Consider the following 13,240-nt stretch of genomic DNA (forward strand, 5'->3'; position numbering starts at 1 on the left):
CAGACCCAATCCTATAGTCCTACAGAAAAAAATTCCCCCTGGAAAACAGTGGAAATTTGACCTTTGCACTACAATCATAGCTGCATCTGCAAACCAAGACCTAACATAACAGTTCAAATGGCAAATAAATTCCTGCTGTTGAACTGCATATTGAATGAGATCAGATAGGTGTAATGTCCAATATAGGTATCCATTTTGATGCTGGGTATAGAAGCTGCAATCTTTCATTTTACTGCTAGGTTTTTAGTTCCTTAAAGTATTTGCAGTAGCTTTACAGCAAGAGTGCAAGGCTCTGTCTGCCTCAACAGAAAATGCAAACTATATATTGGAATTCTAGCTGCAGTGGGGTGGTGACTCATGCCTAAGCAGAAGTTATTAAGCTTCTTTCATTTAAGTAAGGGAGAAGGTATAATGTCCTGCCTGTCACAGGAAACAATGTCCTTGAGTATATTTGACACAAAGTAAAGCTTTTCCAGGAGTTCCAGCAAGAACTGCTGTTTGTACATGTATCTTTAGTCAATAGAGGCTTAGCTTGTACACAACCTTGAACTGAAGAAAAAGTGTCAAAAAGATAACTATTTTTTATTGCATATAAGCCACGCACTCTGCATTGGTGTAGAGCAGTGTACAAGAAAGCATCTGTCTAGTAACTTCCCTCCAAACTGCCGAAAAGGAGAGTAGGATCAAATCCTTGAAGCGTTGTGTGTTTGCTCAGCTATATCTGTTGGGATTCTCTATTCACCTTCTGCCAGCAAGGTCAGCGTTTTACTCTGTCAAGTAAGCCATATTCCTGTAGTCTCAGTCTTTAAAGGCTGCCTCAGGCAAAATTATTATCGTTCTCAACAAACTGAGAGCCTGCCCAGTAGTTTTATTGGTATGACATGGAACAACAATAGTTTAGAAGATTAATTATATGGCATAGAAACTCTAGTGTATTGACCTGGTTGCTAATTGAATTATTGGACTCCATTCCCAGGGTCATGAAATTACTCCATTTTTCAGACTGTTAGATAATAGGTGAACTGGAAAAACCTCCAGCATTTCTTGCCAAGAGCAACGCCCTCCAAGTCAAAACCCATTCAGGTCCATGAGGACTTTGATATTAAAAGCAATATGAATGATCTAATAGGTGAAATGACTTTGGCAAAATGAAAAAAAATAAAATATATGAGACTGAAAAGCCTCTTTTTCTTTTCCATTACCCTGGATGATTAAGATGACCGTATTGCCTATGATGAATTGAACTATGAGCATCTTTAGAAAGATTGTCAAGGAACTAACTATCAATCTTTCTGTCCCCATCCTGTAGTTTTTACTTATTTCATTACATAGTTTTTCTCCAGTGTAATATTTTCTTTTTCCTTCCTCTTTTCAGCAATCTCACATGAGCAGTGAAATCACTGTTCTTGAAATTAGCGAAGCTTTAATGATGTGTACAACTGCAGCATGAAAATAGTATTTATGATAACCAGAAATTAGGTCTGAACCATACATGTTCTATACAGTAACTTGGCCACGAAGATACTTTATTGAAGGGTGCAGTAGCAAAACATTAAACCATTTAAATAAGCTATATGCAAACTTCTGACCGTGGGCCAATACTGCAATGAATTTGTGTGTAGAGCACCGTCTTCAGGAACAGCTAGCTAACACGGGCTGTGGACGGCAGAGCTTTTCTTTTTCTTTTCTCTCTCTCTGCCTCTCTCTTTACCCCCTTTCCCCTCTCTCCCAGAAAGAGTTATGCCAACCTTATGCAAGTCTGAGTTTTGTGGTACCTTTTGCAATGTAGCACCCAGCTGGCCCTTCCCAGCAGAGATGAAGAGTACTGGAGCATGCCAGCCACAGAGCCCATAGCCTCTACAGGGACAGGACACTACAGCAGCAAAGCTGAGTTGAGCCAGGTGTAGGAAGTGATACACAATGCCATTGTGTCTTTGTCTTTTTTAACCAAATACCAGTTTGAAGGAACTTTACACATAACTTACTATTTTCCCATAGAAAACTAGATTTCTGCATTAAATTTATCAGAGTTTAAAATTTGGTGGTGAGCTGGAAGTGTCCTCATTTCCTCTTTCCCCTTGCAAAACGTTTTCCAGTGCCTGATTTAACGTCTAGATTTAGTGGCACCTTCAAAATTAATTATGTCTTCATGTACTTGTCACTGGTCCAATGCATAATCTTAAGAGTTCCTAGCATGAACATTTCTCTTTGCACATTTATATTCTTCAGAAGTAAACAGTTTACATTTTATTAGACCAGTTACCTGCAAGATGCCGAGTGCTCTCCTTTCCAGAGAAATGAAAGAAGGAATGGAAGCCTTCTGCTCTTTCTAGAGACCTTCAGGACATCTTAAAATATGGCCTGTCAACTTTCTTTGGTTTCTGTTGTGCAGAGGTCTACGCTTAGGTCAACTTCCCAGTGAAAAGTATTAACCTTTACTGAGTATGTTGAGATGACATTCTGTCCATCTCATGTTGACTTGCAGACATGTGCCAACACTAACAAATTATTTTCCAATGAGAGGTCTGCCTGTAACAAATGGGAGCACCTGATTAAACTGGACTTGCATCGTTTCTGAGTGCAGACAAGAGGCACTGCCAAGGTTACTGCGGTGTCTGGGGAGGCTCTGTCATCCGTGTTACAAAGCTCTAATCTTTTGGAAAGGCTGCTTCATGAATCCTGTCTCCTGCTGCTCTGGAGCTGGAAGCGCTGGCAGTGTTCTTGTGTCTCAGCACAGGTTACATGCAGCAGCCAACTCAAGCACCAGGACAGCTCTGCTACTACACAAAGTACCTGTGGAACAGATGAAGGCACGGGTTGACTTCCAATGAACTGGAAGACCCACTGCTGAGGGGAAGTAAGATGATCCAAAATGCATGGGTAGAGCAGATGTTCCTTGCTTAGCCGTGTTAAAAAATGGGAAAGGATCCTGGGGCAGCACAGCTACAACGCACTGGGCAGCTTGTTCCTCAAACCTGAGTGCAAGGCGCCCAGCTTGGAAGATGTTTATACTCATAATGCATAATTGTCAGGAACACTTACCTTGAGCGCAGCATAAACCCCCCCGTCAGGCTATGACAGCTTGGTGCTGTAGTTTTGGCATATGTTAATTACAGGACTCATGTATGGATGTGCTTTCTGACTGAGCCTAAACACAGCACAATTTTACCTGTATGTTGCCAAAAGTTTGGGCAGAATTGTGTAATGTATAAAGAAGCCTCTCCGAGCAATGCGAAGATTGCTTCTCAGTTAATTTGCAAGTCTTACATTTGTACTGGTTTAAGCATTCTCTTTAATTCATGCTCTGAATTTCGGGTGCAATTCCAGGGACAGGTGCATAAAATGAAGTTGCTGTCTCTCTGTGCTCTCTGGTAACTCTAACCCCACTAGGTAGCACAGGACATGCATCGGACATGGTGCGTAATCTCTCAGTAGATAGGCTGATACCTGCTGAGTTGCATTGGTTATCTGAACTACTCAGTAATCTTCTTCATGGCATCCTTCCTGCTTCACTTCTGCAACAACAGAGCTGGATGTTGTGCTTCCCTGGTGCCTTCAAGTAAAGAGTGTGACGGGAACTTTCTGTTTCCTTCCCAGGATCTAGGAGAGCTGCTGTGGAAGGAGCAGCGAGTGAGAGATGTTTGGGGCTGTCATGAATGGAGAGGGAGATAGGAAAGAGGAACAGGGCATAACCAGAGAAACTGACACCTTCCCTCTCCTTTCATTAACCCAGGGTAGGGAGAGCTTGAGGAAAGGCTGATTGTTCTTTTAACTTGAGTTTCTCCAACGTTCACCTTGAGACACAATGAGTAACGATGCTCATTGCGTTTGGCCAGCTCTGTAGCAGCACCAGCTGCTCCCAGGCAGCCTGCTAGCTACAATAACAGCAGTGCTTCATCCTGTTTTGCAACACTTCATTTGCAGCCATGTCTGAATTTTTCCTTTTCTAAAGGAGAGGTTTAATTGCAAAAATTTTACAGTTTTATTGCTGTACAGCCCTGACAAGTGAGACCTGTGGAAAATTTTCTATGCTGTTAGCAATAATAAAAGTGCTGTGTTGTCTTCTTTGCCAATAATATAATTCATCAGGAGTAAATGCACCCTTCTGTTTCTGTTGATGTCATGATTAGTGACCCGCAAAACAGGATAGGACTGACATTGCCATTTCCATGCTGCTAAGAAAAAGAACAGGACTGAAAGAATTGAAAAATGACATGTTAAAAATAAGCAGCAATGGGATCTATAGGGGAATCTGTTTAACTCAAGATTGCACTGGCAGTGAACTGGCATCATAATAGTAGTTGTGCTGAGTCTACACGTATTGTCCTGCAGTTGTGTTAACATGAGAAGTTTGGGAAATTATGCTCTCTAGAAAGTACTTTCGATGATACTACAGCATGAGACATGCTGCATTAGCAACAGGATCATTAGCACATCAGGAACTAATCTCATTCATCAAAAAATGTTTTCAGGAGATTTTTTTTGTTTTGTTTTTTGTTTAGTGTATTCGACACTGTTTATAGGGAATGCAGCCAGCTGTAGAGCTGGAGCCGGGTTTCCCACATCAGTCAAACTGGAATAACACTACGGAGAGGCAGCCCCCTGTGTCTTTGTGCCCGCTACTCTTTCATGGCATCAGGTGTTAACATCATCTGAAAGAAAAAAATGTCTGTGACACTGCATGGAAAGGTCCCTGAGCAATCCCAAGCCCTGTCTTTGGTAGAAAAAGATCAAGTTCAGGAAGTGAACTTAGACATCGCGCAGTGCAGTAAGGTGTCATTGAACTACCAGGATGGCTCCAGCACCTTTCTGCTTGAGTCAGCTGAAAAGAGATGTATCTTTGGACAGCATTTTTCAGTGTCATAAGTAATTCACAAGCTCCCTCTGCTGGGCTTCCAAAATATGAGACTAGTGGCAAAGCTCCTGTTAGGTTTTTTGGCTGACCCAATTCTTTCAGCTTATTTTTGACGCTTTATATAGCATCAGAAGAATCATATGATCAAATTCACGTACATGGCTTTTTAGAAGTTTGTCAGAGGTCTGATGGGATGCATACATGCTCAAAAAATTTTACATGCATAGAAGAATCTAGTGGAAGGTTTCCCTGCCCACTTGGAGGGGAGGCAGGGGAAATTAGATGATCTTTAAGGCCCCTTCCAACCCAAACCATTCTGTGATTCTTTGAGTAAGGCTTTTTCCATAATAGTGTAAGGGTACAAGTTACCTCCTAAAAGTACTGGTGCATCTATAAGCACATAATGATGCTTAGTATTCAGTAATGCCTTCTATGGCATACACACAAAAAAGAGCTCAAAGGAAATAAATAGAGATACAAGAATTTAAAGTTTACAGCCATCAAATATATTCAATACCGTGTGCAGTTGTATGCAATAGTTTTTTCAAAGGGCAAATCATGAGCCAAGGGGTTTGTATCAAGCATTCAGAAGAATGATGAGGCGCTGAAAATGTTATTATAATCAGCAGCAAGGAGAAGCTAGTTCTGCTGCTTCTTTCTGCCTACTCCCCAAGGTGAAGATTTCTGTCTGCAGTTTTTGAAGCACATTTGTAGGGCCTAGCACTGTCATAATCAATATATTAGTATATCTCTCTCACTACTTTAAACGGAGTTGTGAAATTATTTGCTTCCAACTAAACAATCTCAAGTCGAGAAAGACCTCTAACAACAAAAAAGCTTGATGCTCTGTGATTGATCTAGACATAGCCCTTCCTTGCTGACTTGTAACAAGGATTTACTGAATAAAGCACCTGGCTTAAGTAATTCACATATTTGTGGAATGCCTTAATAGAAGAAGGCATATTGTCTGGAGCGACACAGGAGAAAAGCAGAGAGACTAGAAGCAATCACAGCAGCATTTCTGGCTGTAAGTAGGGCTCCAAGGCATTGACAATATAGTGTGAATACTAAGCCTCATAGCACTGCTTAACTATTGTGCTTAAAGTAAAAAGCGTGTGGGAATGCAGCTGTCACCAGTGTGAATGGAACAGGGTTTTTAACAGCACACAGCAGTGCCGTGCAATGATGTAAAACAGAAAATAAAGAACTCCACCAACCCATTGATATGGAAATTGCAGAAGAAATGTAGAATACATATGGAAATATATTTCAAATTATGATCTAGTGAGGAAACGGAAATGAGCACTTCTGATGTGACAGGACAGGTTGTGATGTCTTTAAAAATACAAGAAGCGCTGAAATATTAAAGGATTAGCAATATATCTCTTAACATCAGTAGTCTTTTGACTGAGTACTGACGTAAAAAAGAATAATTTTACCTACTCCATAGCAAGCTCATATTAAATGACATCAAAGTTTATGAAAATATAGCTTGAGATAGCTTGATGTGTATGGGGTTTTGTTTGTTTGTTTTCTGGGCAACAGATTCTCATATTGGCTTTATTCTTCATTAAAGCACTGTACAGGTTTCTCCAGAGGACGTGATAGCAATATGCAACTTATCCTTTAAAGACCTTGGGACGATCAGTCTATTTCTTTGCTGTCTCTAATTAAACATACTGCTTCAGTAATTCCCAGGGGCAAGTAGGCATTGTGACTACGCTGAAATGAAAATGAACTTCATGGCATCACAGTTAAACTGTCTGTGGTTATGATTAGCGTATTCTTTGATTGCTGTTTTGGTGATATGTTTTTTGCTAGTTTTTAAAGATGCTGAGATGGAGCATACAGATACTGCCCTTAGTTTTTATTTCTTGGCAAGATGAAAGATCTCTTGAGGATACAAATATATACAAATATATACTTTTAATACAAATTTTTGGTTGAAATAAAATGTAGCATGCCAATGAGGATCTTAAGGGTGGTATCAGATCATTAAACCTTTGGAAGGCCTCTAATAATTATGATGAGAGTCTCTCATCTCAGTGAATCATTTTCTTGAATAAGGAGCAAATACAAATGTCTCATATTTAAGTATTTTGAAAACCAGCAGCCTTATTCGAACATGTGGATTGAGGTGCTTGGCTAGAAGTATTTGGAGTCAGCACAAAATTCTTATTTAGCTCTTAGTACACATCTCCCACCTACCTCATGCGTACAGGCCACTCTGAGTGGCCAAAGAGAAGAAGGTTGCTTTCAAGATATACAGGTTATTTGCTTCTCCATTTTCTCTTCAGTACCGCGGATGTGCCTCAGGATAGGTTGATTTCTAACATCCATTCTAGTCATGATTTTAAATATTAAGTTTTCATCTGGCTTTTCATGTTTGTTTGTTTTTTGTTTTTTTTTTCCATTCTCAAGTTGTTAGCTGACATAATTTCATTAACCCAGTCAAAAGGGTATACTGTTTGTACACGTAGTGCTTAAGCATTCTGCTTCTTACTCTTAATTTACATTAGAAGATGGTGATGATACACATATTAGTGGCTGATACTTCTTTACACAGTGTCATGTAAGGCTGGATTTGGGTAGAAGTTGAATTCCATTTAAAAAATACAATCAGCATTTTGAAATTGTCATTAATTCAATTTAAAAATTAAATGTGCCAAACATGAAAATAAGTTGATCAAAACATGGTTTATATTGAAATCCAGTTCATTTATTAAGTAAAGAAACCATTGCACATAGAAAATGAACTGATCTTGAGTTTTCTAATCCGCATGCATTTGCCTTCCAGCATTACAAAGAGGAGATCTTAACCTTTACTTTTATTTTTCAAGGGTTATGTTACTGATCCTGTACAAAGTATAGGATTTGGAGAATTAGGTCCCAAGTTACAAGACCATAAATCAGAACCCTGGAGAGAGTGCAGTGTGTCTCTCTACGTCTGTGATCTTCTCATTTGCTTAGGATTTAAGCTGTTATTAAATTCAGTGAAGCTGAAACAATTAATCTTAAAATGACTGGAAATGAGTGAAGTCTCCAGATGTTAAGAGCTTATTTACTTCTGCTGCAGTTAAATGAAAGAACACTAATCACGAGCAGAACTGGGTTGTTCTCTAGGTTGTACAAATTTGTTGGAGTAGCAGTAATAAAAAGCCTTGTTGTCAGGGAGTAAAGTAAGATGGACAAACAAGATTTTTCAGTGAAGTTCTAAGTGACATTAACTATCTGTAGCATATCTTACTTGCCAAAGTGTATAGTTTATAACAAATGTTGCCTGCAAAATTACTGCAAATGGTATTTTTTAAACTTAAGTAATTGTAAGACCTCTGATAATACAATTTACAAGCACAAATGTGTACAAAAACATTTTAAATACATTATCTTGTTATTCCAGTTAGTTTTAGGATTTTTATCTATCTTGTTGAGGCTATCCTACAACCTTTTTCTTTTATGTGTCTCACTTTGCTTGTTCTCCCTTTCTTTCCCAGTTCTCTTTTCACAAGTTGAAGTGTATTTTTGCAAAACACAGGTGACATACAGGCTTTCCTCGAAAGCCAAAATGCTGCTGAGCTGAGCTGAATTATTTCAACAACCTAGGTACTTACTGGTCAGTAATGTGCACAAGTGGCTGACATGGAGGAACTTGCAAATGATTGCAGTGAAATATGTATCGTTAGAGCTGCAGTTAAAAGCTGTAAAACAGATTCCTCACTGGATATTTCAGGTCAGCAACTTGACAAAGTTCATGTCTGGTGGAACATGTGATTTGTCAATCCTATTTCCTTTCAACACACCTAAAAGTGAGGCGTTAGACAGTTCCTAGCACTCCATTAAAACAAAGGCAGCATTGACTCGTTCTTGATGACAAAGTCCTGTAAACATAGCTAGCCTCCCTTCATAGGAATCTCCCGCACTTCATTTTTGTTAGCATTTCTGTAAAGTTACAAGGGGTGATTCTTGAGTAAGATGTTTCTGAACCCACATAGGTAGTGTTGATTTTCAATAAAGTCTAATACCCTCTTCCTTGCTTACTCTTTTTTTTTTAATCTTATTTGAAGAAAAATCTGCCTTGCTCAGTATGTCCCAATAAAGCCTGTAACATTTACTTCTTCTCTAGGTATGTTGTCTTTTTTCTTCCCATCTTGTCTCTTCCTCCAGTCTCACAGCTGTTGTTCTGCAGCTTGCCTGATACTTGCTGTTTGCTTTCATTAGGTTCAAGTATCTCTGGGAAAGAAAGGCTCTTAGTGGGCCTCTTTTCACCTCTGTGCACCTAAGATTTGACTTTCACTTTCCTGAGATGGGATCAAACTCTGTTTTTGAGAAATATTATGTACATTTACTGTATTATGTAAGGAACTCTTAACAGGAATGTACACTACAGCATGTTCATAAGATTAAAGGCAGTACGTTGTCTTGTGCACCAGGAAAATAGCACAGTCCTGAAAAATGTCTGAAATACAAAATTATTATAATAGACTTGTTTGTTTGTTTGTTTTTGGTGTGTCTGTTTAGGTGCTGACCCCAGCGCAAATAAAATCAATTTGCCTGGCCATATTGGAATCAGGAAAGCAGTATGCAGTGAAGAAGAGGAAACCATTCCCACTCATGTATTCCTACTATGGAACAGAGTATCTCGGTGAGTAAAACACACCAAATACTTCAAAGCAATGCAGTGTGTAGATACTGAGCCAGTAGATGATTCAGAAATAAAATAAGTAAAATCTACAGTGTGGGATTTCTCCTGACTGAGCTGGGACCTTTTCCTTTCCTAAAAGTAGTGTTTCTAGCTGTGAAATGCTTATTCCTGTGTGTGAAAAAAGAAAAAAAAAAGTTTAATTTTCATTATTCTAAAATAGGATAATTGAACCTTTATACTTTTCCGTCTGGTTCCAGTTTGGGTCTAGCTGTGACTGAGATTATTTCTCTGCGGGTACATTAACTGTTTTAACAAGGCACAATCAGCTCCAGTTGGAAAAAACATGTAGCAGCAGATATTTTAACAGATAGCACAATAAGAGTGTCCTCAAGCCCAGGAGGGTGTCTAACACTCCTGACCCCCAGCTCCTGGAACCCAGCACCAAATGCAGCTTCAGCCTAGTGTCATGGCTCGTATCAAGCTTCCTAAATTGGCTGTATGGGACCGAGGAGATAGAGGGAAGGACTGATTTCTAGAGCTAGAGGGCACAAAAGGTGCCTATGCAGCAACAGAACAGTTTCATTCCCTCCTTTCTGCCCTGGTGCGTTTGCCCTTGGCAGGTGGAGGCAGGGAGAGGTTCTGGTCCCCATGCATATGTGGAGAAGAATTCTGGAGAGAAGTGTCAGGGGAGGTACTTTGTAAGCTGATGCTGCCAGGCAGGGACTTGGGGAGCATTTCTGGTAATTGCCATGCAACTCAAGCATATGGTCACCATCATGAGCAGCTTAGCTGGAGCACCTCTGAGGCACTGATGAAAAGTTGTTGAGCATATCACTAGTGGGGTCCTCAAGGCGCTGTGCCATAGTGCAGAAAACGAGACTGGTTTGCAGATATTAGTGAGTTCTTTGGCAGGGGAGCAGACAGAGGTGTCACGGAGCAATACTGCTCCACGGACTCTGGCAGGTACAGACAGTTCTTGTGCTGAACTTCAGGTTTTAGCTGGATGATACTCTCAGTCAGTAACTGGAAATGCCTTTTTTGGCCCAGTTTCAATTTGGGTTCAAGAGAGACTTCAGAACAATGGTTCAGACTCAGCACTGTATCAAGAAAAATGACATCTTAAAACAGTTTTCAGTTAATGTTCAGTTTAACTTCATGCACAGAATGTCAGTCATGCCAGAGAGAGAGCAGACAAAATCCATGCATATTTTTCCTTAGCTCGGAGAACTGGAAAAGACAGAAGCATCATGTCATGCACCTGAAATGCTTTCATTTAAAGCACTATTGTAACGTGCATAAAGAAGACCAAAGAGCCATGCTCTGGACAAGGAAATCAGTCATGAAGGAAAGATCCAGGGGGATGGAGGTGGCACCTAAATCTACCCTCTCCTTTTGACTGTTGCTGTTCCTTGCAGGTGCAGCACATGGGCTTTCATCAATCCTTCAGATGTTACTTTCCTACTACGAGTACTTGCAGCCAGCAGATCAGGAGCTTGTGTGGCAGAGTGTTGATTTCCTCATGGACCAAGAGCAGAACAGCAACTGGCCTCCTGAGCTGGGGGAGACGATCGAGAGGGAGAATGAGCTTGTCCACTGGTGTCATGGAGCTCCAGGTTCTTTCCCCATTGATGCTATGCATAGCCAGATTCTGATCACATTGTTTTTCCACATTAGGTGATGCCATGAAGAAGATAATCTCAGGTTAAATGTCACTGATTTTGACATTTTATGAGATGGAGGTGAACTATTTAATCTTTTTTCTTGCAGTTAATAGTGTTTTAAATATTGCTCAAGCAGCTGGAAGGGTAGGCATACATCCTACTTTAGTTTATAAATGTATGTGATCGTAGCTGAAAAAGTTCTAGGGATCTGGTTGTAATGCTGAGCACTGACATGCAGAAAAAGGCCTGATCCATTAAGACTTAGTTTGGGTTCATGAGTTAAGGCTGATCAGAATCTAGTCTTATACCCTACCAAGTTTGGCAAGTAATGCTGTATGTAGAAATTGCTCTTTTAACCCCAGGCAGAATTTTGTTGCTGACCAGTCCTATTGGTTTTGTAACATGAACATAGGTTACAGAGAAGCTGACTTCTGTTCAAGAATGGCCTTAAGCATTGAGGCACTTCTTTTAAAGGTTTCTATTTAAATTACAAAAAGTACATCATAATTAATATTCCTCAAATGTGCTTTCTGCTGATGCATTATATTTTTATTGGTATGATTAAGGAACAAGGTTCTTGCTCTTGCACTCTAATGAAAACGGGTTTTTTTAAGAGGGAAAAAGTGACTTCTATGGTGTGGCTGGCCTAGTGATTAAATCTGTGAGGAAATGCCCTCTTCGTTTCAGTTTCTTGAGACTTTGATGTGGGTTTAACTATTAGTGGAAACGTAGTGAGACTCAGCCAAGGTGACAAAATCCCAAAGGGCATAAAGAAGTTAATTTAGCAAACATTTAGAGACATCTAAATTCATTAATTGCTATTGTTCTTTCCCAGAAATTCCTTCATCCCATCATTCTTCGTGCGTAATAAAGCACATGTAGCTTACAAGTAGCTTTTTAGCTACTTCGGTGTATTTCATATTCAGACCACAAATGAGCTATTCAAAATATACCCTCAGGTGCTTGATTTGGTTATATGTCATATGCGTTCTTTTAGGGTTACCATGAACTAAACAGTGCAATGCTCTGTTGAAGATTATGATTAAATTATTTGAATCCCTCAAAAAATAAGCTGAACAGCATTTTGTTACAAAAGTCTGTATTCATTACTGTTCATAACCAGAGTAAAGCAACGTGTGCCCTACTGAAGAGAAGACAAGATTCTTTTCTCAAGAAAAATTGTATCTGTTGCTAATGCAGGAAACTATATTGCCTGTCCTGCCCATCCTTGTTTTTCTCTCACTGTAAACTGGTGAGGTGAATGGGGATTTGAAACGGGTAGAAGGCAGTGGTAAGAGTTTATTGTTTTCAAGGCAGAAATGTGGCTACTGTTTTAAATTGCTGAAGGACTGGGAATATTAGAGGGAAACCTGAAATTAAGTACAGCATTGAAAAGACTGAAAGCGGTGTTTTCACACAGAGTGCAAAAGTGCATCTTACCTTGCGCTTTTTAGTGTAGCAGATACTCTCCCCTCCACATGTAGACATGTAACATTGACATGTGTAGAGCATGAGACTGTAGGTGTATTGCATGTCAATCTACTATGTATTCATGCATTATCTTTGTTTTATTATGTGTACAACTTATAACAAGACTATTTTTATTGCTGTTTCCCTAGGCATTGCGTATCTGTTTGCCAAAGCTTATCTGGTTTCCAAGAAGCCTCAGTATCTGGACACTTGTATCCGCTGCGGAGAGCTAACCTGGCAGAAAGGCCTGCTGAAGAAGGGACCTGGCATATGCCATGGAGTGGCTGGTAGTGCTTACGTGTTCCTGCTGCTCTATAGGCTGACTGGGAACTCAAAATACATCTACAGGGCACAAAGGTTAGCATTACTACCCGTCTGGATTGAGGGTAGCACCAGACAGCCTCAGAAACTGAATTTAAAGCTGCTCGGGGGTTGTGATCCCAGCCTTCTGGTGTAATGGGAGTGTTGGGGTGCAGGCCAGCCTGCCTGTGGCGGCAGAGGTGGCGGCATTGACTCGCCTTCCTCCCTGCCCATAGCCTGGGATCCCTGCAGAGGGAAAAGAAGGAATGGCCCACAGCCATGCCTCGGCCTGACCTGAGGTCAGAAACCTGC

The 13,240-nt window shown here is 40.2% G+C and overlaps 1 protein-coding gene across 1 annotated transcript in view; it reads left to right on the forward strand.

The window, feature by feature from the left end:
• The window catches only part of LANCL3 (LanC like family member 3), a 36,617-nt gene that overhangs the window by 15,345 nt on the left and 8,032 nt on the right, over positions 1-13,240 (forward strand). The window contains exons 2-4 of the mRNA XM_021268723.4: positions 9,374-9,497; positions 10,913-11,110; positions 12,778-12,985. Of these exons, the coding sequence (XP_021124398.3) occupies positions 9,374-9,497; positions 10,913-11,110; positions 12,778-12,985 (530 nt within the window). The remainder of the gene's footprint in view (positions 1-9,373; positions 9,498-10,912; positions 11,111-12,777; positions 12,986-13,240) is intronic.

This window comes from Anas platyrhynchos, chromosome 1 (assembly GCF_047663525.1).
Source record: "Anas platyrhynchos isolate ZD024472 breed Pekin duck chromosome 1, IASCAAS_PekinDuck_T2T, whole genome shotgun sequence".
NCBI classification, from domain to species: Eukaryota; Metazoa; Chordata; class Aves; order Anseriformes; family Anatidae; genus Anas; species Anas platyrhynchos.